Source organism: Haliotis rubra, unplaced genomic scaffold (assembly GCF_003918875.1).
Source record: "Haliotis rubra isolate DU_JTF1 unplaced genomic scaffold, ASM391887v1 Scf447, whole genome shotgun sequence".
Lineage (NCBI taxonomy): Eukaryota > Metazoa > Mollusca > Gastropoda > Lepetellida > Haliotidae > Haliotis > Haliotis rubra.
In genome coordinates, this window is record NW_025767132.1 from 215,099 (window position 1) to 238,856 (window position 23,758).

Genomic DNA, 23,758 nt, shown 5'->3' on the forward strand with positions numbered 1-23,758 from the left:
CAGTCGGTACCTACAACGAACACAAGTTTTCATCAAATGTAAACACGATGAAAAAATTTGTCAAACAACGTATAATTTAGATCAAATTTCAAACCATATAGTAGAATACAATCCTAAAAGCCGTATACATCAATAATTTTGATGTAAGGTCCAAAATAGAAAAAGATATGTGCCGTATAGGGACCCAGGTGCTCTCACAACCGTCCTCAAGGCCGAAGAAGGAGAGTGACAAAACATGGCCGGTCAGGTGACCAAAAGGGCGCCAAAGGGCAAGGGAGGTAACTCATGGGTGAGTAGTGATTTTACGTCCAGCTTTTAGAAGGGAACTTCAAGGGATTTCAAGTGTTCCACTATCATTCGTAAGGAGAAGGAGACAAGCATTTAGCATGAGTCAGGATAAAGAAAATTTCCAAAACTTGAACAAAATAACAATGTTTCCACAATTCCCCTGCAAAAGGGAACTACTTTATCATGTTTAGAATCCACTACATCCCTGACTTCAAGCACCACTCCAGCAACAAACCAGCATGGCACACCAAGAATGAGCATAACACATTGTATTTTTGTTTGTTTAACACTCCCAGTAAATATTCAATTCTGAGTGATATTGTCAGCAACGGTCCACACCTTCAGGGTATGATGACATGTGGGTTGCTGGGGACCAGTTCTTACCAAGAGTCCCCACAGGGCCAGACCCTTGTTTCAGCATTAAAACAAAGCAGAACAAATTTCAAAATATTCCACTTAAGAATATTAATCACTTTTTATGATGAATTTATTAAATAACAGATGGTCAATAGCTACAGTGTTCATCATTACCACTGAACTTTGTATATTTCACATTCTTCACTTAGTGTAGTTACTGCATTCCTGCATATACTGCATCCATATTACTTCCCTACTTCATCCTGAATCGTCACAACAGGGTGTCCAAACTCCACCACAGGGTCAAGCACCACTTAGCATGCTTACACTGGGGGAATGTAATGAATCTACTCATCACGTCAATAGCTACTTGAGACATCCTGAAATATCATAACACACTTCCTATAGCCACATTACTCTGTCCATGATCATCAAGTGAGTGAGTAAGCTGGGTTTAATGCCTCTGTATATTTCATATTTCATCCAGTGGCAGCATTATGTGGGAGACAAACAGTTGTGGATATTTCTCAATTTGGTGAAACTCCTGTTGATCCTGGCACGGCTAAAGGACATAATTCACAAAGCAGTTTGCGACACATTTAAAAATCCATGGTTCTGATTATCAAGTTTAAAGTCAATACCTCACAAATAGTCATCTTAAATATGAGTCAAAATGTCTCATTGTTACTCCACTTTTCACTAAGCATCATTTTTGCTAGTTTTATTCCAACTACGCTTACCATGCTTATTGGACAGTAAGCAGTTAGACTCAGTAACAGCGGTTTGCTCTGTTCAAATGACATTAATATACAGGAATTAGCAATTTACCTTCGCGAATCATCCCATGTGAATTAGGGTTCCGGTCCTCGACTTGATGGGTAGGAAATGACTGCTGTATATTTTGTAACTGCTGATTTTGTAAATTTTGATAGTGACCACTCTGAGGTATAGAGATGGGTCCTCCTCCCGTGTTTGACAAGGCACTGGTAGCACTAGACATAGCACCCACTGGATATGCATACCCCACATTAATGCCACGGGACTGAGGCGTGGTTTCAGTTCTTGAAGGGGCAGGGGAGGCAATCCGTATATTCTGAATCCCTTGACTGAGCTGAGACATTTGTCCTTGTGAGCTTGGTGCCTGTTGTTGCTGGTAGTGCTGGTACATCTGTCGGTCCATCTGTACGGGGGCACTGGTGGAAACCAGGGCATATTGGGCTGGCTGACCAGCAAGCCGGGACTGTGGAGATGCCATGGTGTTGGGGATGACATTGCCACTAACTTGATGAGGAATGTAGGATGCGGGGGACCTGGCCGTCCGCCGCTGGAAGTTTGTGCCCTGTCGAACAGGTGTGTGATAATCTGAAACAGTAAAATATCATCAGAAACATTGTAAAGTACATAGCCAAGTCTATCTTACGTTCATGATTAGTCAGGTTAAATCATGATTGAGGAAGTGAGTGTTCTTGTGATGCCACTTGGAACAATATTTCTGTAGAATATGAACTGGGGACACTATAAATTGGCTTCACACATTTGGTGCATGTGGACAAGGCTTTGGCATGTAAATGTTCAAACCTCTCTCTAAGTTACCCCACAAATCACAAGAGTAAGAATATTTAATCATAGAAGATTAATTAGTTCTCTTGGCAGTCTGTGATAAGTCACATGTGTCTCAGTATATCTAACATTATGACCATTAGGCCATAAGTGGTTGGGATTTCAATATAAGAATTAAAATAAATTTTGGGTCTAATTTGGGTCAATACCAGTCGGGAATTAAGAACAATCTATCTCAGGTCTATCGTTAGGCCAATACCAGTTGGGAATTCATTAGGGAAGTAATAATACTCTTTTTCAGATGTACCACAAGACCAATAGTAGTTTCAAATTCACCATGGGAATCAGAATAATCTACTTTAGGCTCACCATAGAGTCAATACCAGTCTGGAATTAAGTATGGGAATTAATAACAACCTGTCTCAGTTCTCTGATTATGATTAGGCCAATACCAATTTACAAAGCAGCATGGGAATCAAACTAATCCAACTAAGATGTGGTCTACTATAATCCTACTCAAAGAAGTTACTATAACATGTCTATCAGTGATGAGGTTGTGACCTTAATGCTTAAGCTTGTAAAAAAAGTAATTTACAGAATTATGCATAAGCTACTAAAGTCTGTTTCATTTCATTTGATCATTATTTTGTTGTCACTCTTCACTGACCGCCTCCGTGGTGTAGTGGTTAGAGTGTCCGCTCGGAGAGCGGAAGGTTGCGGGTTCAGATCCCGACCGCGTCATACCAAAAGACGTTAAAATATGGTACTTGTTGTACCCATTAATGCCCTGAGCCAGGCAGGGAAGTACCATATTTTAACGTCTTTGGTATGACGCCGTCGGGATCAACTCCAATCGCCTTCGAGCGACACTCTAAAGACGTCATACCAAAAGACGTTAAAATATGGTACTTGTTGGTCCCTGCCTGGCGTTCGGCATTAATGGGTACAACAAGGACTGGTCGGCTCAGAGTCAGTATAATGTGTCTGAGTGGGGTATTCATGCTTTACTGCGGCATCGTATCTCAGTGGGCTAGCAGTATAAAACCAGCTTAAGTCTGGGCTAGTACAAGCAGCCGCACATACACATACACACGCATGCACGTCGTCATATGAGCGAAATATTGTCAAGTACACCTCACAATTTCACCTCACCTCACCTCACTCTTCACTATTTTTTACGAGGGGGGACCACTTGCTGGTAGAACAGCCAGGTAAGCAATAAGCGTGTGTAGAGAAATTTCAATTTCACATGTGCAACTCACACACCTGGCTGCTCTACCACCAAGTGGTTCTCCCCTCATAAAAAATAGCGAAGAGCGCCAACAAAATAATGATCGTTTGTGAAACAACTTTATTTATTCGGGTGTCCAAAATTATGAGACAAATCATCAGAGTTGGACTGCCGTTTTCATGTAACTGCAAAATTTGATTTTGTTGCAATTATTATTAGATTTTGTGTTAGTGAGCAATTCATCAGTCTGAAATGACTATGGTATACTTTGAAACTGTGTTAGCTATTTGACATTGGAGACTGAAACTTTTATCATACTCTTTCAGTCACTTCCACTCTCCACAGAAGATTGTGTCTACAGTGAAGAAACTTTTTCAGATATTGTATTGAATGTGCTTCTATCCATTATTTGTATTGTTTCAAAATTAAACCTATATTGTAATAATGTCCTGAATGATCTTGATATAGAAATAGGTGCTTAGGTTAGGATTCAGCTGCTCTTCTTTCTATCAACAAATATTTATATGTAATCGAACATGCTAAATAGTTTCTCCATATCCATCTCAAGAAGTACTGATTTAGGCATAGACATAATGTGGGAAACGTTTTGCTATGTTGAAATGGCATAGTAAACTATTGGAATCATAGTGGTGTGGCTGTCAAATCTGCTATTTCAATGATAGACTTGTTATTCTGTTCAGGAAGACTTCATACTACAAATAACAGATAATTAATTGGAATTGGGACAATTAAATTAATTTATGTTGTGACTATTTAGTCATTAAATCATTCATGTGGAAAGAACCTGGTTGAAAGCAAGAGCTAAAACAGTAGCTTGATTAGCTAATTAAGAGTCATAGTTAATTGCTTGTGTACTCAATGCAGGTAGATGTCGACGAAACAGGTGGTCAGGTGCATTTAGGTGTGCATCTGTGTTTTTGTGCACGTGTACAGGGGATGTTGTTATATGGGTTGACAATGTAATATGGTAGAAACTAAGGATGTAAAAATATGTCACTTTCTACTTTTCAACTAGCATGATCGTTACATGTTTCAATAATGGTATGTAAATTTTAATACCATAAGCAAGTCAACTGTCAATGACTACATGTGTTTTGCTCACAGTTATTTCAGACTAAGACCTTCATAAGGTTTTTGTTTAACTATTTCAACCCATAGATGTATAGACCAAAGCTTTACTGAATTATCATAGTCATGTTATAATTCCTCCATTGTTGTTACAGAAAGCATTTACATTCTTGGTGATTTGTATAAATGTCAAAATAACTTTTCGTTTAGTTGATGCAATCATAGCAATCAACATAACTTGGAACAGGAAGTCTTCAAAACAACGGGACAATAATGGCTCACTGTATTTGCATTCCATTTCATAATTTATCTGTTGAGATTGTTACAAAAGCATTTCGCATCATTGTTTTGTTGAATGCTTCATTAGCACTGTTAGTTAGGCTAATGCGGGAGAGCTTAAACTAACCTATTTTAGATATGATGTGGCATATCCCACTCTTTTCACATCCTTTCTCCCTAGAATCATAAATATTTGTTAGTTTTACAGCACTGACCTAGAAATGAATGCCAACGTCTTATTACCATCTCACAAATCTTTTTTCAAGATGATATTTTTATACAGAAATGGCTTTCAGGGGCAAAGTCAAATGTAATTATGAAAAGTATTAAATATAATGCTTACTTCGTAGAATAGGCGGAGTGTCTCTTTTCACATATCTGCCTGCTATACCCTCATTCAAGCCTGAGTCCTTTTTCTTTGATAACACTCTTCGTTTGTCCATAATTATATATTATTTAAATCTAACAATAATTAAATAAATGGAATGCATAAACCTTTGTGGTTCTTAAATTTGATTTCCCAGGCAGAAGTCAAATGAAAACACAACATGAAAGAAATCACATATGGGCATCACAATATGCTTCATCAGGCATGCCAAAATGTCACTGTCATCCCTTAGGTAGCTGTCGGAATAACATAGGCATCCTAAAATGAAATACACAAAGCGAGTGGTGAAAAAAACACATCAGTGAAAGCGAGCCAGAGGTCGCAGACTTTTGAGCAGTCTATTCCACTAATTAATTATGGATCGTGCAATTCTTTGGGCACAAATCTCCATTGATTTTCGACAAATAGTATCCTTCATTCTGTTACAGATGTAGCTATTAACTGCGAACGAAGCACAAAATATTTGGCCAGATTCAGACACATAAGATTGTAAACACTGGTGGAGAAACCGGAAATACCGAAACGCCGCTGTTTGAAACGTCATCATTTTGGTGGTCGGTACCCGGATATGACGTAAAACGCAATGTTTGACTGTTTACCGTAGCAACTTCGCATTTGATCAACTTGAGCTGGCGTTTGGTTTGGTTCGGCGCAAGGTTTTTAGCAACGAGCACAGTATCCCTGACAACAACAGGGTAGTCAGCACATAACCCCGAGGAAAGGTTAGTTTCCTCGCAAGAAGGCACAATGTCCTCCACACCGAAAGATTCGAAGCCACAGACTCCGGTCAACATGGAGTTGAATTTGAACCCGAAGGAACAAGAATTTCTCAAAGCAAAATCTTATTTACTCACGGCGAGCACAGACACAGGAGTAAATGTGTAAGTTTTAACACTTTATTATGTTTTCGTAATTTTATTATGGATTGCACTTCCAATGGTGTGCATTCAATATGTACAGATGCATGTGTCTATGTTTTCACCGAACGCTATTCTGTCATTTTGCACATTTTGTCATTTTGTCACAGATGCTATATTCAGTAAGTGTCAACAAAGGTTACACTTCTTGCGCAAATTGGGATCTTTCAATGTTAATCAATCAATTATGTGTCTTTTCTATCAGTACTTAATACAGAGCGTTCTGGCTTTCTCTGTACAATGCTGGTATGGAACCTTGTCCCTTAAAAACAGAAACTGTCTCACCAGAATAGTTTTATTAGCCAGTAAAATTGCAGGTGTATCTTTTGCTAACCTAAATGAAATATATGAAGAATGAGTTCTCAAGTCAGCCCGTAAGATTATATCTGATCCAGAACATCCAATCCACTATGAATATAAATTACTGCCTTCTGGGCCCCGTTATAATTTACCCTGTTTTAAATCCAATAGTGCCATGAAATCATTTGTTCCTGCCAGTATTAATCTTTTAAATGATTCCTAGTGTTTGTCTTACCTTGTTAGCGTGTTATTTGTCTGTTATTTATTGTATGCAAATAATTTAATCATTTTATCAATGTTTGAGCTTTGTACTTTACACAAGAATTCCCTCACGGGTAATAAAGTATTGTCATTGTCATTTTAGTACAGCAAAATGTTTTGATAATGTATTTTTCTTTATCAAATTGTTTACCTGTAATTGTGTTTGTTTTTAACAGCCAATCTTTACTGTAGGATTACATGTGAAGTTTTGTTGATGATAATTAACTTGTGAGGTTAGAGTGGGGTTGGGTATGGGATGTTGGTGTTAATGCTATGCATCAAAGGTATGAACAAAAGGAAACCCAAAAATTTTGTAATGCACATATGGACCCACATTAGGATCATGTTTGATTGTTACAAGGTTTGGTCTGTCACTCACAGGTTGAGAACAGATCTCACAGCAGTTTAGGTCACAAAGTTAAAGTGGAAGGTTATAAGTTTCAAGCTTTTTTATGGGATGTCAGTAATTTTATACATTCTCACATGAACATACTTCATGTCTGTCTTTTCTGTCCCTGCAAACAAATGGTAGGCTAACACTTTTATTTATACTAGCAGATTTCAGTGCAAAATTGTACATTTACATGTAACATTTCATTGGGATGTGGTTGGTAAATGAAATGTTGAAAAATAGTATATTTCATATTTGTCAATGCTGAAAATCCAGGATGGAGGAAGTAAGAAAAATGTTTTGATCTACTGTATATTACATGAAACACTGAACAGATAGCCTTGCAACTGATGTTCAACATGCACTACATGCTAAAATTTTATAATGTTTAACTATTTGTAGCCTGTAGGAATTTGACTAGTCCCAGCACTATACATAATGGATGTAAAGATTTGTGTCAACTTTACCTAGTTTAACTACTTTCTCCCATAAGATGATAGTAAGTCAGAAAAACAAGCGAATTCTTAACATGATTTGCATTTAAATGTGTCATCTATGTATTTATCTTTACACGTCACACCTTTCTACCAGTCTCAGTTCTTCCTTCTGCTAAAAAAAAAATATGAGGACAATATCTTGCCAGAACAATCTTTTATGAACTTTGGTTGAACAATTAAAAGAAAAGCAAGAAGTTGACAATATTCAAACAGGAAGCAGCTATGCTGCACTAGTTTCAGACTGGCAACTTTCATTTCAGACAAAGCTTTGAAAATGTTTTGGTTTTGACAGAAACAGTTGTACAGCCTGTAATTGTCCTTTGGAATACCTAACATTTCAAGGTTGCATGATTAGGAAATTCATTCCAACTGTCACTTTCCGAACTTTTGTTATTTTCTGCTTTATCCCAGCACATGAAATCATCTATTGATCAAGTTCATAGCTGCATCCAAATGACAAAATGCCTTGTCTCAGAAGTGTGTGAAACATATCAAAAACAAATTTCAAATGTTCACTCTGTTTCCTCATGTGTGTTTGTTTCCTTGCTGTAGGTATGATCACTTGTCAAGGGTGTTGACAAAGGTTCTTGATGAAAGGCCGGACAATGTAGCAGATGTGTTTGAAGATATTAGCAAAGATGTCAAAAGATCAAAATTCACATCAGATGCTGATACAGTCCTTGACAAAGTAGACAGATCAACAGAGGTGGCACTTGCACAAGTTCAGAGGAGACTCTTCACAGTAAGTAGTGGGTTGACAGATACTTGAAAAGAAAAAGCACCAAAATTAGAATAGACACATTGGACATGGGGCACCCACTAAAGGTATCTGTTACAAACAGCCATGATTCATTGCAACAAATAATGATAAATGTGTTTAGTGTTCAGAAATATGGGATTTTTATTTTGCAGAAAGGTGATGGTGATGATGAAGACAACCAGCAAGATGAAGAGGTGGAGACTCCCCCCTCCCCAACCTCATGGAGCTGTGCTTCTACTTCGAGCAGGCTGGGATTGGACTCAACAGGGAAGAGATGATCCGCATCTGGCTGGCTCTCAAGAATCTGGTGGACAACCATCCTCTCCAGCATGTCAGATTCTGGGGCAAGATCTTTGGTCGTGAACAAAACTACTATGTTGCTGAGGTTGAGTACAGGGAAGGAGATGAGGAAGAAGAGGAGGAGGAAGAAGTAAGTTTGAGAATCCAATGATAGATTGGTTGGAATATTGTCAAACAAGCTTTCATCAGTTTGTAAATAGAAGTTAGTCTTTTTTATGTCCATGGTTATTAAACTTTTCTAATCTAATCTTGTATATTGTGTTAGAGAATAATTTGAATTTTCCATGTGGGCCAGTACTGTTATATATACACACAATGTCCAAGAGTATTAGGAAAACTCACACTCTTAGCATTTGATATATAAACATGCATGGTTTAGACATTAGGGGAATCTGTTGGTCAAATTACACTTTATGAAAGGATTATTTTATTAATACCACATTGTTGCTATTATCTTTAATGCCCAGTGTTTGTCTTTCAGGAGGAGCAGAATGAGGAAGATGCTACAGAGAAGGACGATGCTGATGAGGGAGAGGAAGGTAAATGTCACATGTCCTTTAGATTAGGAAATACTTTGTTGATGTTTAGCAATCTTAAGATTAATGGTCAAAAGTATTAGTTCAAATAATAGTTTTCTAAACTACAAGGTGAATGTTTCTTTTGCTTTGTATATTTCAGAGGAGACAGAAGAAGATGACCTCCCTAAACCAGAGTTCAAACCCCCACCAGTTGCACCCAGAGAAGAGAATAGGACAGGAGTCAATAAGAAGACATACTTTGTCTGCAATGATCGTAAGTTTTCTCTTTCAATTTTCCATTCAAACATACTTATAGAACCTTTCATGTTATGTATGACCCCACTTTGCACAAAGTGATCATGGCACTAGAACTAATTCAATCTTTTGTATGAGGAGAATTATGATACAATAGAGCTACAGTCATATCTTGTAAGTGTGTCTAGAAACCTGTGATAGGTATGTCAAACTATTAATAGTCATTGGACCTTGTAAAACATTCATGATTTGTACTTGGGGACAGGATATGTTTTTGATTGTTCTATGATCACTCTGTGTTTAGCCGGCAAATCCTGGATTAAGCTTCCCGCTGTGACGCCAGCTCAGATCACCTCAGGCAGAAAGATCAAGAAATTCTTCACAGGAAGGCTGGATGCCCCGGTTAGTACCAAAGAATAAGTCTGCAAGTTTGATGAGATAATCATCATTCATTTCATTCTAGATATATATATAAATAAGTAAGAGTATTTGAAGTATTCTGGTTTGTTGTACTGAAACAAGTAAGACAGTCATATTTTCTCCTAGGTTGTAAGCTATCCTCCTTTCCCTGGTAATGAGGCCAACTACCTAAGAGCCCAGATTGCCAGGATCTCAGCTGGAACCCACATCTCACCCCTTGGCTTCTACCAGTTTGATGAAGATGAAGAAGAGGAGGAGGAAGGAGAGGGTGAGGGAAACTGTCAGTAGTCATTACAGTTTATTCTGCATGTGATAAAGGGAGCTTGAAAGCATGAGGGCACAGCACATTCTGGTTATTTGCATATTAGTGTATAATGATAACTGGTTAACTCTTTGTGTAATTCTTGATCTGTATAACATTTTAATTGTTTTTGTTGCACAAAAGTATGTTGCATAATGGTAATGCAGATTCATTTTATACTGGAAGATACTTATGCATCAGAGGAATTAACTTTGTTGGTCTTTGTGATTCATTATCTTTTCTTTCTACCTGTATTCTGGGTCTATGCTTCAATTAAATGAACATGTCTGTTGTCAGTGTGTAGCATGTACTCACACCATTAATGTTTCTCTGCAGCCCGTGACCACTTTGTTGAGAATGTGGATTTTGAGGGAATTCCTGTCCGCGAGTTAATTGATGCCAATTTGTCCAACTGGGTGCATCACGTACAACACATTCTGCCACAGGTACTAACAGATGTATTGTTTGTCTTTCATTTCAGTCACACCATGTCTTGTATGGTAAGGACATGACAAATTTGCATATACATGTACTGTTGGAATTATTCAGAGTGAGTGAGTTTAGTTTTACGCCGCACTCAGCACTATTCCAGCTATATGGCGGCGGTCGGAATTATTCAGAAATGTTATATTTATGTTAGTAATGTTTGTGGCTTTTGCTGATATGTGTCTTCTGTGTAGGGTCGATGCACATGGTGGAACCCGGTTCAGAAATCAGAGGATGATTTTGAGGATGAAGATGAGGAGGAGGAGCGTGAAGAGCCCGATGAGCCTGAACCTGAGGTCGGACCTCCACTCTTAACCCCTCTGGCTGAGGATGAAGAGATCGCTGGCATGTCCCCCTGGACCCCTCGTCTGTCCTCCAACCTCATCCCCCCAGTACTCCATCAGCGTCATGCACTCAAACCTATGGCCTGGAGCTCATGCATTTGCCTTTGAGAAGTGAGCATCATTTTCTAAACTTTCTACCTTGTAATGTTATCACTGAATACACTTGGTTGTAATGTAACAGTGTTTTGGTATAATAATACCACTGATGTATTTGTAAAATCTCTATATATTCATTCATTCCTAACAAATTATTACATCTCCATTTAATGCACAGTATTCTTGCACTGGTGAGATATTTTAACATGCAAGAAAATGTATATGTAGTATCACTAAATTATGTAGAATTATATTACTTTTTTCCAAATACCATGTAATCTCCTGAATTATTTCCAGGAAATTTGAGAATGTGTACATTGGGCATGGCCACAAGTATGCCCAGGACAATTACAGCCCTCCTCCCCCACCTGCAGTTCAGGAGGAGTTCCCTAGCGGCCCTGAGATCACTGAGGCTGAGGACCCCACCCCAGAGGAGGAAGCAGCACTGCGGGCAGCCCAGCAGGAGGCTGCAGAAGCAGCAGAGGAGATGGAAGAAGCAGAGGAGGATGAGGAGGAAGATGATTAGACTGTTGCTTGGCCAAGTTTAGCAGGGCTACTTTTGAGGAAATGATTTCATGGGTTTAATGTTTATACAAGTACTACTTTCATTCGAGACTTTAATTTTCAACCATTATTTTCATAAATAATATGATCTTAATTTAGGCTTCTCTAAAATTTTGTCTGACTGGAAACCTACCTATTTAACTGGCTGATGGTTTTAACAGTACTTTTATGTTTTTATAAGCAGGTGTTGTTTGCAAGGACAAATGTGAAATTATAAATCAATGTCCAGACCCATGAGAGATTTGCTCTTAGTATTGAACAGTATTGACAACTGATAACATTTAAGCATTGGCATTCCAATTGTTATTATCCCGCTTAAGACATGTCAGTGATTGAATCATTCCATTCATATCATCCCCTCCTAAGTGTGATATTTCTTCCAGAGACATTGCCTTCTGTACAGTATTTATGTTACCTGTTTGTATTAAAATGAAGTTCTGCATACTTTTCTATCCCCAGTGTAAAGTGCCAACATTCACATGTTTTCATTGTAATTTAATTGTTCTCTTCTCTGGAGCACATGTGGATGTTTGTCTTCATGTTGTCCTTGTACATACTGAATTTGCAATATTTCCTAAATGTGTTTATTAAAAGGTAAAATGAAATTGCATAATCATCTGTAGATGACATATTTGAAAGTGAATTGTATACTTTTAGTGGAAAATATATATTTATGCCAAATAAATTGTGTCTATACAATAAATGTGTTTCTATTTATCACTGCTGAAAGCAAAACTCAAGACACTGTGTGACACTGTGTAAATGCAGATATCTAGCTTTGAAGTTTTACAGCAAGACACCTGGTGAGAGCGATGATATACTAGTAGTTAGGTAATGATAGTTCTGTTCATATGCTTTCCTTTTAATCTAAGCTACTCCTGCTTGATATGTGATGTATGTGGTGAATTCAGTACAGTGAGACAGTACATTTAACCGATTAACATTGTGAAGGTTTCAAGTGTTGGTGCACATTGTTGTATAGTTCGAAACTTAATGGAGCATTTGTAACACATGCTATATTTGAGATAAACTTTCTCAGTGAAGTACAGATTCTAGTACTTTTGTTGAGTTGAGTCCCATCTGGGATTCGAACCCACACTCAAACCCGTGGTGCCGCAATGGGTTTGTGGGTTACATGGCTGACTCTGAGATTGTGAGTTCAAATCCCAGATGGGACTTAGCCCAGCAAAAGTACAAGAATCTTTATTTTACTGAGAATCCCAAATATAGCATGTGTTACATTTGACCTCTTTCTAAATGGCATTGTGTATTCATAAAGGAGGGGGATATTGGTTTGAGCTCTGTCTGTCCGAGATGATGGGGACAGATTTTCCCCAAAACTGTTATAGATAGAGAAACCAAATTTGGTATGTGTTTTCAGGACATGAATGCCTTGATAAAGTTTGAAAACAGAAACCATGTTACAATTTGTTACAAAGTTATGGCCCTTGTCATGGGTTTCTTGACTTTGTGCACAACATCCCCCATGGGGACAGATTTTCTCAGAAACCGTTAGATACTAGGCCAATAAAGAAACTGTGCATACAAAAATTTTAAATCTAAATTGATCAAACCTGTGTAGACACGTAAGGATTTAAACTCAGAGATTAGTGACATGTATCCAACATGCATGCACGTGCCACGTTCCGTGACGTCAGTGGGTTCGTCCTTGAGACGTGCAATACGTTGTTGCACGTGCATTCCGGGAAAGAGAAACAGAGCAAATGAATGCCACACAATACTGTCACTTTGGAAAGCTCAACCCCTGCCTTGCGATCGTTCAGAAAATTATACGGCTATGGAAACGCATAGCATGCCAAGGCTCACATCTGCACAACGTCATGAGGCCATTGGGATGGTCCGTGGGGGAATGTCTCAACGACAAGTGGCTGCACATTTCCACTGCCACCGGAACACCATTTCTGCACTGGTGAGACGCTACCAGAACACAAATGACGTCATCTATCGGCCACGTTCTGGACGTCCACGTGTTACAACGCCAAGGCAGGACAGATGGATACGGGTGACCCATCTTCGCCACAGGTTTCAGACTGCAGTGATGACTGCCCGACCCATCCCAGGACTTTGCCGCATCCATCCCAACACAGTTCGACAATGTTTACGTCATCACAGGATCAGACCACGACGTCCCGCCATACGGCCTATCCAACACAACGTCATCGACAAGCCGGCCGAATGTGGTGCCGAAATCATGTCTGCAGATCCTTGTTTTGGTGGAGAAATGTTGTTTTTACAGATGAGTCCAGGTTTACCATTTCCCATAGTGATGGACGTCAACGTGCCTATAGATGCGTGGGAGAACGTTATGCACAGGCCTGTGTCTTGGAGAGGAATCGCTTTGGTGGTGGTTCCGTGATGATTTGGGGTGGAATAACAGGACGCCAAAGAACTCCTTTGCTGATTGTTCAGGGCAACTTAACTGGTGTGGGCTACAGGGATCAGATTCTTCGACCTGTGGCAATTCCTATTCTGCAATGTCATGGTTTAACATTCCAACAGGACAATGCCCACCCTCATACGGCAAGGGTTGCTATGGATTTCTTGCAACACCACAACGCTGACTTACTGCCTTGGCCTGCAAATTCACCGGATCTCTCCCTGATAGAGCATGTTTGGGACGAGATGGATCGACGTCTACGCCGTCTTCCTCATCCGCCAGATAACTTCCTTGACCTTGCAACAGAACTTGAGAGAATCTGGCGTGACATCCCACAAGCCTTCCTTGCACGTTTGATAAGCTCTATGCGTTGTCGATGCACTGCTGTTCTCAATGCCGATGGTGGACATACCCGTTATTGAGCTTGTGACATGCTCGTTTGACCTCTGTCCCGCTTGTGGACTCGTGACGTCATTGTGATTGACTTTTCAATTGAAATTCTCCTGACTTGCGGACTTGTTATGGTCTCATGATCCCTCCATTAAACTTTATATGTACCTTTGACATTGTTATCGTACTTATCAACTGGGTTAATATTTTGACAATGCACAGTTTCTTTATGTGGCTAGTATAGATAGGGAAGTTAAACTTGATATGTGTTTTCAGGACAATGAATGCCTTGATGGAGATCAAAAACGGAAAACATGTTACAATTCTTTACAGAATTATGGTCCTTATCATGCATTTCTTGACTTAGTGCATGTTATTCCCAATGGGGACAGATTTTCTCAGTAACTGTTATAGATAGGGAAACCAAATGTAGTATGTGTGTGACAACAGAGAGGTCATTTAAGGTACGCGCATAAAGATAATGGGGGCATAACTCGGCTGTGCTTAACATCTAGGTCAATGTAAACTCAGATCACAATAATTGGAGAAAAGTTGTTGTGGATAATGAAGAGTCATTTTAATGTTGAACGTCTTCATGTAACGCTATGCATTAGCACATAAACCCAATTCATATACACTTATGTCGTTGTGGATCAGATATCAGGCTGTATTTTCAATTCATTATGTCGTTCAGATATCAGGCTGTATTTTCACACTTTCTGTAAAGATGCCAAATTTAAAAATCATAGCAGAGTGCTTTTATCGATTGCCGCGACAAAAGCTGATAAATTGACATTTTTTAAACGCGTAACAATTTTGGACAACATTTAGCAGTGTCTATTTCTAAAACCGCCGAGGTAGTCGCTCTTATATTTATACAAACAGATAGGAAATTAAATATTCTACATTTCTGTGTAATTTTATAGCCGTACGCAGATCCAGGACCACAGGAGCGCAATTCTCGCACTACGTTCACTTTTCAAACCTTTTGAAAATGTGCGGCTGAAAAAAACCCCTCGGCATCCAGTGCCTGCTGGGTAGGTGGCGTAAATATAGAGCGCTACGACTGGCGTAACTTTAACTACGTCTAATATGTGCATACCGGTTTACGTTATGTCCGGGCGCACATTTTACTTACGCCCGGACTAGATTTTACGCCCGACATATGCATACGGCCACAGGGGGGTACAGTAACAAAAGGCTGGTTTCGGTCGTGTGGAGTTATGATTATAAAAACCAAGCTCTTAGGTGTTACATTATTGCATTGAATAAACAGTAGTGAGGTTTCAAATGATTAATTTAGAGACTATCAATTCGGTCTAACATTCATCTAATTTCCAAACACAGAATGTTTATCTCCTGATTTCATGAAAACCTGATATCAGTGATCATTAATATGCTGTTTTTTAAATTCATTACCTCTGAGTAGTAATTTATATCCGTTTTGAACATTTAAAAACATACACCAAATAACGCTGTGAATCGTGATTTTCGTAATGTGTCAAAAATGGCGACATGAAAATCCGTGTTATTTCTCCATCAGGATCCATCGGTAAAGTTGGGTTTTCTAGGGGTTTTGGCTTTCCATGATTACGACTGAAACTGATGTACCGAGAAGTTGTTTCGCGCCTTTTACCGGTGGTTTAAAAACGTTAGAAAATCTAAAAATAGTAACGCCTAGGCTAACCGACGTTGTGCATGACGTGTAAGAGGAGGGCGCTGCTAAGCCCGACGTAGTGTGTTACGCCTGATGTTAGCCACGCCTGACATGTGCATACGACCACAGGATTAAAAGATTCCTTGAATTATTTGTTGAGACAAAGAATGATTTGAAGAACGATTATCACATATTGTAATGAAGTTAATCATAAAATAACAATGAACCCATCCAAATATATCATGCATTTATGTGGTTGTGATAAATTTTATGGGACAATATTTGAAAATCATAACCATAGCGTGAGGTGAGGTGAAATTAGAAGATAAAACTACTGTTTTCAATTTTGTGGTCCTTTATCGTTAATTTAAGACCGCTAAATGTTTAATTTAAAACCTCATGCTAACGCATCCAGTGTAGGTTTATCTTCATTCTAGCACGACTGACAAGCGTTTTAAACCCGAACTGTCTGGCGCACAAGGCGTGAAGGGGACTTTTTTGGAAATTGCTTGGAATCGTCCCATTGATTGACAGGTTGTGTAATGAACAAAATAGGACATTTTCAGCAACATAAATGCTTTATTTCAGGAACCAGTATGCTTGTATTTGTAACAATTAGCACACATAAATAAATAAAATACAGTTTATACTGTGAGCAAGTACAATTATTTGATTTTTCTCAAGCGAATTATTGATCTCCCCTACTGTACGACAATCGACTCGCCCCAATTCAAGCCCTGAACTAAGTTTAGTCGCCAGCAACTTTATTCACGAAAATAATTGTTGATAACCACCCTACTATTCCCAATTTGGAAAAGACCTGACATGCCAGGTTTTATGTGGGATACATGGACAATGGAAGTGGAAGGACTGGGCATTACGTCCGGGACAGAATGGGTCAGGTTAGGACGTGTGGGTCGACGTCAACACACGTAGATCTTGACCCGGTTTGAATAGGATACTGCCGCTTTTGCGCTGCTGACAGATTTTTCAGTTTCGTAGTTTCTTCACTGGGATTAGGGTCAAGAAATTCTTCTTCAAACCATTCGCTTTTTACTTAAAAAACACCAAAGATGCTGCCAAGATAGAAATTGCCGATGTCCTACATGTTTGTTTACAAACAATAGGGTCAACGAGTTCGTTGTATTCATACGCGGTGAATCGGTCACTTTAATTAGCGGTCTTAAACTGCCATTTTTAAGTGCGGTTTTGATGAGCTCTCAGCCAATCAGAATCGAGTATCACACAATGTCGTGCTAGAATTGGGTTTAACATTGTGCTTGAGAATATTTCGCTCCTATGACGACGTGCATGCGTGTGTATGTGCGGCTGCTTTTATAGTGCTAGCCCACTGAGATACCATGCCGCAGTGAAGCATGAATACCCCACTCAGACACATTATACTGACTCCGAGCCGACCAGTCCTTGTTTTACCCATTAATGCCGAGTGCCAGGCAGGGACCAACAAGTACCATATTTTAACGTCTTTTGGTATGACGTGGTCGGGGATCGAACCCGCGACCTTCCGCTCTCGGGCGGATGCTCTAACCACTACACCACAGAGGGGGCGAACCATAGTGTTAACTTACTTTCAAAACTTACTTTCTTTTTCAACAAGCTCCCTGGTATCAAATCAATTTGAAGATATAGATACCTGTGGGTGATTGTGACATGGACTTTTGGTTATATTTGTTGTGTCTTTGGAAAACCTTTGTAAATATAACATGCAAGAAACCTTCAACCACAATCATACAGAGTTACCCCCCTTAGACTATGCTTCCTCGTGTTCCCTGCATATGTAACCTGGGGTGTTCAATCATGACACAAGGGTCGGGTTTGATTTTTAAGGATTTATTGGAGGAGTATAAGTCAGAACAAACGCCCTGAAACATATACATAACAATAAGTACATAGATATATACACACATGCGTATGTAAGGGTACATTACAATAACAATCACAATCATAATCACAATTCATATTTATATTCATATATATTCACACATTTAATCAAACGGATGACGTGGTATAATGTAGTCAACTAATACATTTATCAAATATATTCAAGGGTAAACTACACTGACTATGTATACATATGATATACATAAAGACTAGTTTTTTATAAATACACAAAAATAGTTATAAGCGTACCCTGAGGTTAGTACTGGGGCGTGGACTGACTGCACCAGTTGATTATATCAACTGCATCTAAATACAAATAAATATACAAATATAAATACTATTGAAAGACTGGGTAACATACCATGTATGACCCAAACCATACCCATGAACACTTCAAAACATACATACATAGTTATAGACAAACACATAAATGATAAAAAGTGTATACTCGCTCACTCATTCTCAAGGACAGAAATAGGAAAGTGAAAAGCTGATGTTTAGGTGAATTCAACTGTGTATAGACTTACTGTTTTAGTTAAATTACATTTTTTTGGTTATCCCTATATTGATTATATAGATAATATTAAAACATGATTTTACTATAACTGATTAAGCACTATATACAAGTACATAAAAATACAAAATACATACCTTACCTGTAGTAATGTCTGGTCAGTCTCAGTCTACAGTGGCTTGTGTGCTGTGCCGGTGAAGTGCTCAACGTTAGTATTTTAAACAAGGCCAATCAGGCGTAAGCTATCTAAAACAAAGGAGTGACCCAAGCTATGCAATCTAACCCCACAGCTACCTAAAGGCAGTTAAATAATATTAAAGGTGAATTAAAGACAAGTCAACCAGGAGCTAAATAGAAAGCAAGTTTATTTTATTCTGTACTTCACAGTAAAAATTAGTACATTATTTCATTACAACATTGACTATATACAAATATGTAAATTACAAATATATACATATACATATACAACACTGCCACACATACAACAGCTATTAAGTGAGTGAGGATGATTGGAAGCCATTTGTACAAGGTATATTGAGTAAAGTGGGGATTTCAGACAGCATTGCAACAAATTCACAGCAGACCTTAACAAGAACAGCCTTCAAATTTGTTCCTTTTTCATGAAAAAGACACGATTATAACCTCAGCCTGTCCTACAAATATAGACCGCCTCCGTGGTGTAGTGGTTAGAGCGTCCGCCCCCCGGAGAGTGAGCGGAAGGTCGCAGGGTTCGATCCCCGACCACGTCATACCAAAAGACGTTAAAATATGGTACTTGTTGGTCCCTGCCTGGTGCTCGGCATTAATGGGTACAACAAGGACTGGTCGGCTCGGAGTCAGTATACTGTGTCTGAGTGGGGTATTCATGCTTCACTGCGGCATGGTATCTCAGTGAGCTAGCACTATAAAACCAGCTTAAGTCTGGGCTAGTACAAGCACCCGCACATACACATACACATGCATGCACGTCGTCATAGGAGCAAAATATTCTCAAGCACGACGTTAAACCCAATTTCACCTCACCTCACCTACAAATATAGTTAATCCTGATTATGAATCACAGTCTGAATACAACTAAGAATACTGTGCTGGACTCAAGGTGATAATACTATTTTCACGTCCTAACACAAATACACTCCAAATGAAGTCATTTGAAACAAAATGTGATGCTATGTCTACATTGTTTCATATATGTCAAACAAACAAACTGGGTATGAGCAAAGTATTTACATTACCCAAAATTTTAATGCCACTTTCAGTTACACAGACTACAGAAACTAGTCTTTACACTATGTTCACATGTGGGGTATTTTAATGACACTTCAGTTACATGGACTACAGAAACTAGGCTTTACACTATGTTCACATGTGGGGTATTTTAATGCCACTTTCAGTTACACAGACTACAGAAATTAGTCTTTACACAATGTTCACATGTGGGGTATTTTAATGCCACTTCAGTTACATGGACTACAGAAACTAGGCTTTACACTATGTTCACATGTGGGGTATTTTAATGCCACTTTCAGTTACATGGACTACAGAAATTAGTCTTTACACTATGTTCACATGTGGGGTATTTTAATGACACTTCAGTTACATGGACTACAGAAACTAGGCTTTACACTATGTTCACATGTGGGGTATTTTAATGACACTTCAGTTACATGGACCACAGAAACTAGGTTTTACACTGTGTTCACATGTGGGGTATTTTAATGACACCTCAGTTACACAGACTTCAGAAACTAGGCTTTACACTGTGTTCACATGTGGGGTATTTTAATGCCACTTCAGTTACATAGACTACAGAAACTAGGCTTTACACTATGTTCACATGTGGGGTATTTTAATGACACTTCAGTTACATGGACTACAGAAACTAGGCTTTACACTGTGTTCACATGTTGGGTATTTTAATGACACTTCAGTTACATGGACTACAGAAACTAGGCTTTACACTATGTTCACATGTGGGGTATTTTAATGACACTTTAGGTTTAAGGACTACAGAAACTAGGCTTTACACTAAGTTCACATGTGGGGTATTTTAATGCCACTTCAGTTACATGGACTTCAGAAACTAGGCTTTACACATGTTCACATGTAGGGTATTATCATGACACTTTAGGTTTAAGGACTACAGAAACTAGGCTTTACACTATGTTCACATGTGGGGTATTTTAATGCCACTTCAGTTACATAGACTACAGAAACTAGGCTTTACACTATGTTCACATGTGGGGTATTTTAATGCCACTTCAGTTACATGGACTTCAGAAACTAGGCTTTACACATGTTCACATGTAGGGTATTTTCATGACACTTTAGGTTTAAGGACTACAGAAACTAGGCTTTACACTATGTTCACATGTGGGTTATTTATTGACACTTTAGGTTTAAGGACTACAGAAACTAGGCTTTACACTATGTTCACATGTGGGTTATTGATTGACACTTTAGGTTTAAGGACTACAGAAACTAGGCTTTACACTATGTTCACATGTGGGGTATTTTAATGCCACTTTAGGTTTAAGGACTACAGAAACTAGGCTTTACACTATGTTCACATGTGGGTATTTTAATGCCACTTTAGGTTTAAGGACTACAGAAACTAGGCTTTACACTATGTTCACATGTGGGGTATTTTAATGCCACACTTTAGGTTTAAGGACTACAGAAACTAGGCTTTACACTGTGTTCACATGTGGGGTATTTTAATGCCACTTTAGGTTTAAGGACTACAGAAACTAGGCTTTACACTGTGTTCACATGTGGGGTATTTTAATGCTACTTTAGGTTTAAGGACTACAGAAACTAGGCTTTACACTATGTTCACATGTGGGGTATTTTAATGCCACTTTAGGTTTAAGGACTACAGAAACTAGGCTTTACACTATGTTCACAGTGGGGTATTTTAATGCCACTTTAGGTTTAAGGACTACAGAAACTAGGCTTTACACTATGTTCACATGTGGGGTATTTTAATGCCACTTTAGGTTTAAGGACTACAGAAATTAGTCTTTACACAATGTTCACATGTGGGGTATTTTAATGCCACTTCAGTTACATGGACTACAGAAACTAGGTTTTTCACTCTGTTCACATGTGGGGTATTTTAATGGCACTTTCAGTTACATGGACTACAGAAATGAGTCTTTACACTATGTTCACATGTGGGGTATTTTAATGACACTTCAGCTACATGGACTACAGAACTAGGCTTTACACTATGTTCACATGTGGGGTATTTTAATGACACTTCAGTTACATGGACTACAGAACTAGGCTTTACACTATGTTCACATGTGGGGTATTTTAATGCCACTTCAGTTACATGGACTTCAGAAACTAGGCTTTACACTGTGTTCACATGTGGGGTATTTTAATGCCACTTCAGTTACATAGACTACAAAACTAGGCTTTACACTATGTTCACATGTGGGGTATTTTAATGACACTTCAGTTACATGGACTTCAGAAACTAGGCTTTACACATGTTCACATGTAGGGTATTTTCATGACACTTTAGGTTTAAGGACTACAGAAACTAGGCTTTACACTATGTTCACATGTGGGTTATTGATTGACACTTTAGGTTTAAGGACTACAGAAACTAGGCTTTACACTATGTTCACATGTGGGGTATTTTAATGCCACTTTTGGTTTAAGGACTACAGAAACTAGGCTTTACACTATGTTCACATGTGGGGTATTTTAATGCCACTTTAGGTTTAAGGACTACAGAAACTAGGCTTTACACTATGTTCACATGTGGGGTATTTTAATGCCACTTTAGGTTTAAGGACTACAGAAACTAGGCTTTACACTATGTTCACATGTGGGGTATTTTAATGCCACTTCAGTTACATGGACTACAGAAACTAGGCTTTACACTGTGTTCACATGTGGGGTATTTTAATGCCACTTTAGGTTTAAGGACTACAGAAACTAGGCTTTACAGTATGTTCACATGTGGGGTATTTTAATGCCACTTTAGGTACATGGACTACAGAAACTAGGCTTTACACTATGTTCACATGTGGGGTATTTTAATGCCACTTTAGGTTTAAGGACTACAGAAACTAGGCTTTACACTATGTTCACATGTGGGGGTATTTTAATGCCACTTTAGGGTTTAAGGACTACAGAAACTAGGCTTTACACTATGTTCACATGTGGGGTATTTTAATGCCACTTTAGGTTTAAGGACTACAGAAACTAGGCTTTACACTATGTTCACATGTGGGGTATTTTAATGCCACTTTAGGTTTAAGGACTACAGAAACTAGGCTTTACACTATGTTCACATGTGGGGGTATTTTAATGCCACTTTAGGTTTAAGGACTACAGAAACTAGGCTTTACACTATGTTCACATGTGGGGTATTTTAATGACACTTTAGGTTTAAGGACTACAGAAACTAGGCTTTACACTATGTTCACATGTGGGGTATTTTAATGCCACTTTAGGTTTAAGGACTACAGAAACTAGGCTTTTACACTATGTTCACATGTGGGTATTTTAATGCCACTTTAGGTTTAAGGACTACAGAAACTAGGCTTTACACTATGTTCACATGTGGGGTATTTTAATGCCACTTTAGGTTTAAGGACTACAGAAACTAGGCTTTACACTATGTTCACATGTGGGGTATTTTAATGCCACTTTAGGTTTAAGGACTACAGAAACTAGGCTTTACACTATGTTCACATGTGGGGTATTTTAATGCCACTTTAGGTTTAAGGACTACAGAAACTAGGCTTTACACTATGTTCACATGTGGGGTATTTTAATGCCACTTTAGGTTTAAGGACTACAGAAACTAGGCTTTACACTATGTTCACATGTGGGGTATTTTAATGCCACTTTAGGTTTAAGGGCTACAGAAACTAGGCTTTACACTATGTTCACATGTGCCCGGGGTGGTGGGGTAGCCTAGTGGTTCGATTCCCACATGGGTACAACTTGTGAAGCCCATTTCTGGTGTCCCCCGCCATGATATTGCTGGAATATTGCTAAAAACGGCGCAAAACCATACTCAGCCAGGCGCATATGTTCACATGTGTTCAGTTATACAGAGTACAGAAACTTTTTTTACACTATGTTCACAAGTGGGGTATTTAATGACACTTCAGTTACATGGACTACAGAAACTAGGCTTTACAGTATGTTCACATGTGGGGTATTTTAATGCCACTTCAGTTACATGGACTACAGAAACTAGGCTTCTTTACAGTATGTTCACATTTGGGGTATTTTAATGCCACTTTCAGTTACACAGACTACAGAAAC

At 38.7% G+C, this 23,758-nt stretch overlaps 2 protein-coding genes across 2 annotated transcripts in view; one reads left to right on the top strand and one right to left on the bottom strand.

Annotated features, from left to right (window-relative positions):
* LOC124289699 (protein salvador homolog 1-like) overlaps positions 1–5,698 on the bottom strand; it is a 39,728-nt gene extending 34,030 nt beyond the window's left edge. The window contains exons 1-2 of the mRNA XM_046726327.1: positions 5,148–5,698; positions 1,474–2,007 (exon numbers count right to left, since the gene is read on the bottom strand). Of these exons, the coding sequence (XP_046582283.1) occupies positions 1,474–2,007; positions 5,148–5,247 (634 nt within the window). The 5' untranslated portion in view covers positions 5,248–5,698. The remainder of the gene's footprint in view (positions 1–1,473; positions 2,008–5,147) is intronic.
* Positions 5,699–5,773: 75 nt separating this feature from the next.
* Positions 5,774–12,301, top strand: LOC124289698 (radial spoke head protein 4 homolog A-like). Its single transcript, XM_046726326.1, is given in 12 exon segments — positions 5,774–6,073; positions 8,111–8,300; positions 8,471–8,521; positions 8,524–8,748; positions 9,100–9,157; positions 9,297–9,410; positions 9,696–9,793; positions 9,938–10,079; positions 10,449–10,558; positions 10,793–10,984; positions 10,986–11,053; positions 11,336–12,301. Coding segments are annotated over 12 exon segments (1,611 nt in total). The 5' UTR covers positions 5,774–5,939; the 3' UTR covers positions 11,565–12,301.
* The last annotated feature ends 11,457 nt before the right edge of the window (positions 12,302–23,758 follow it).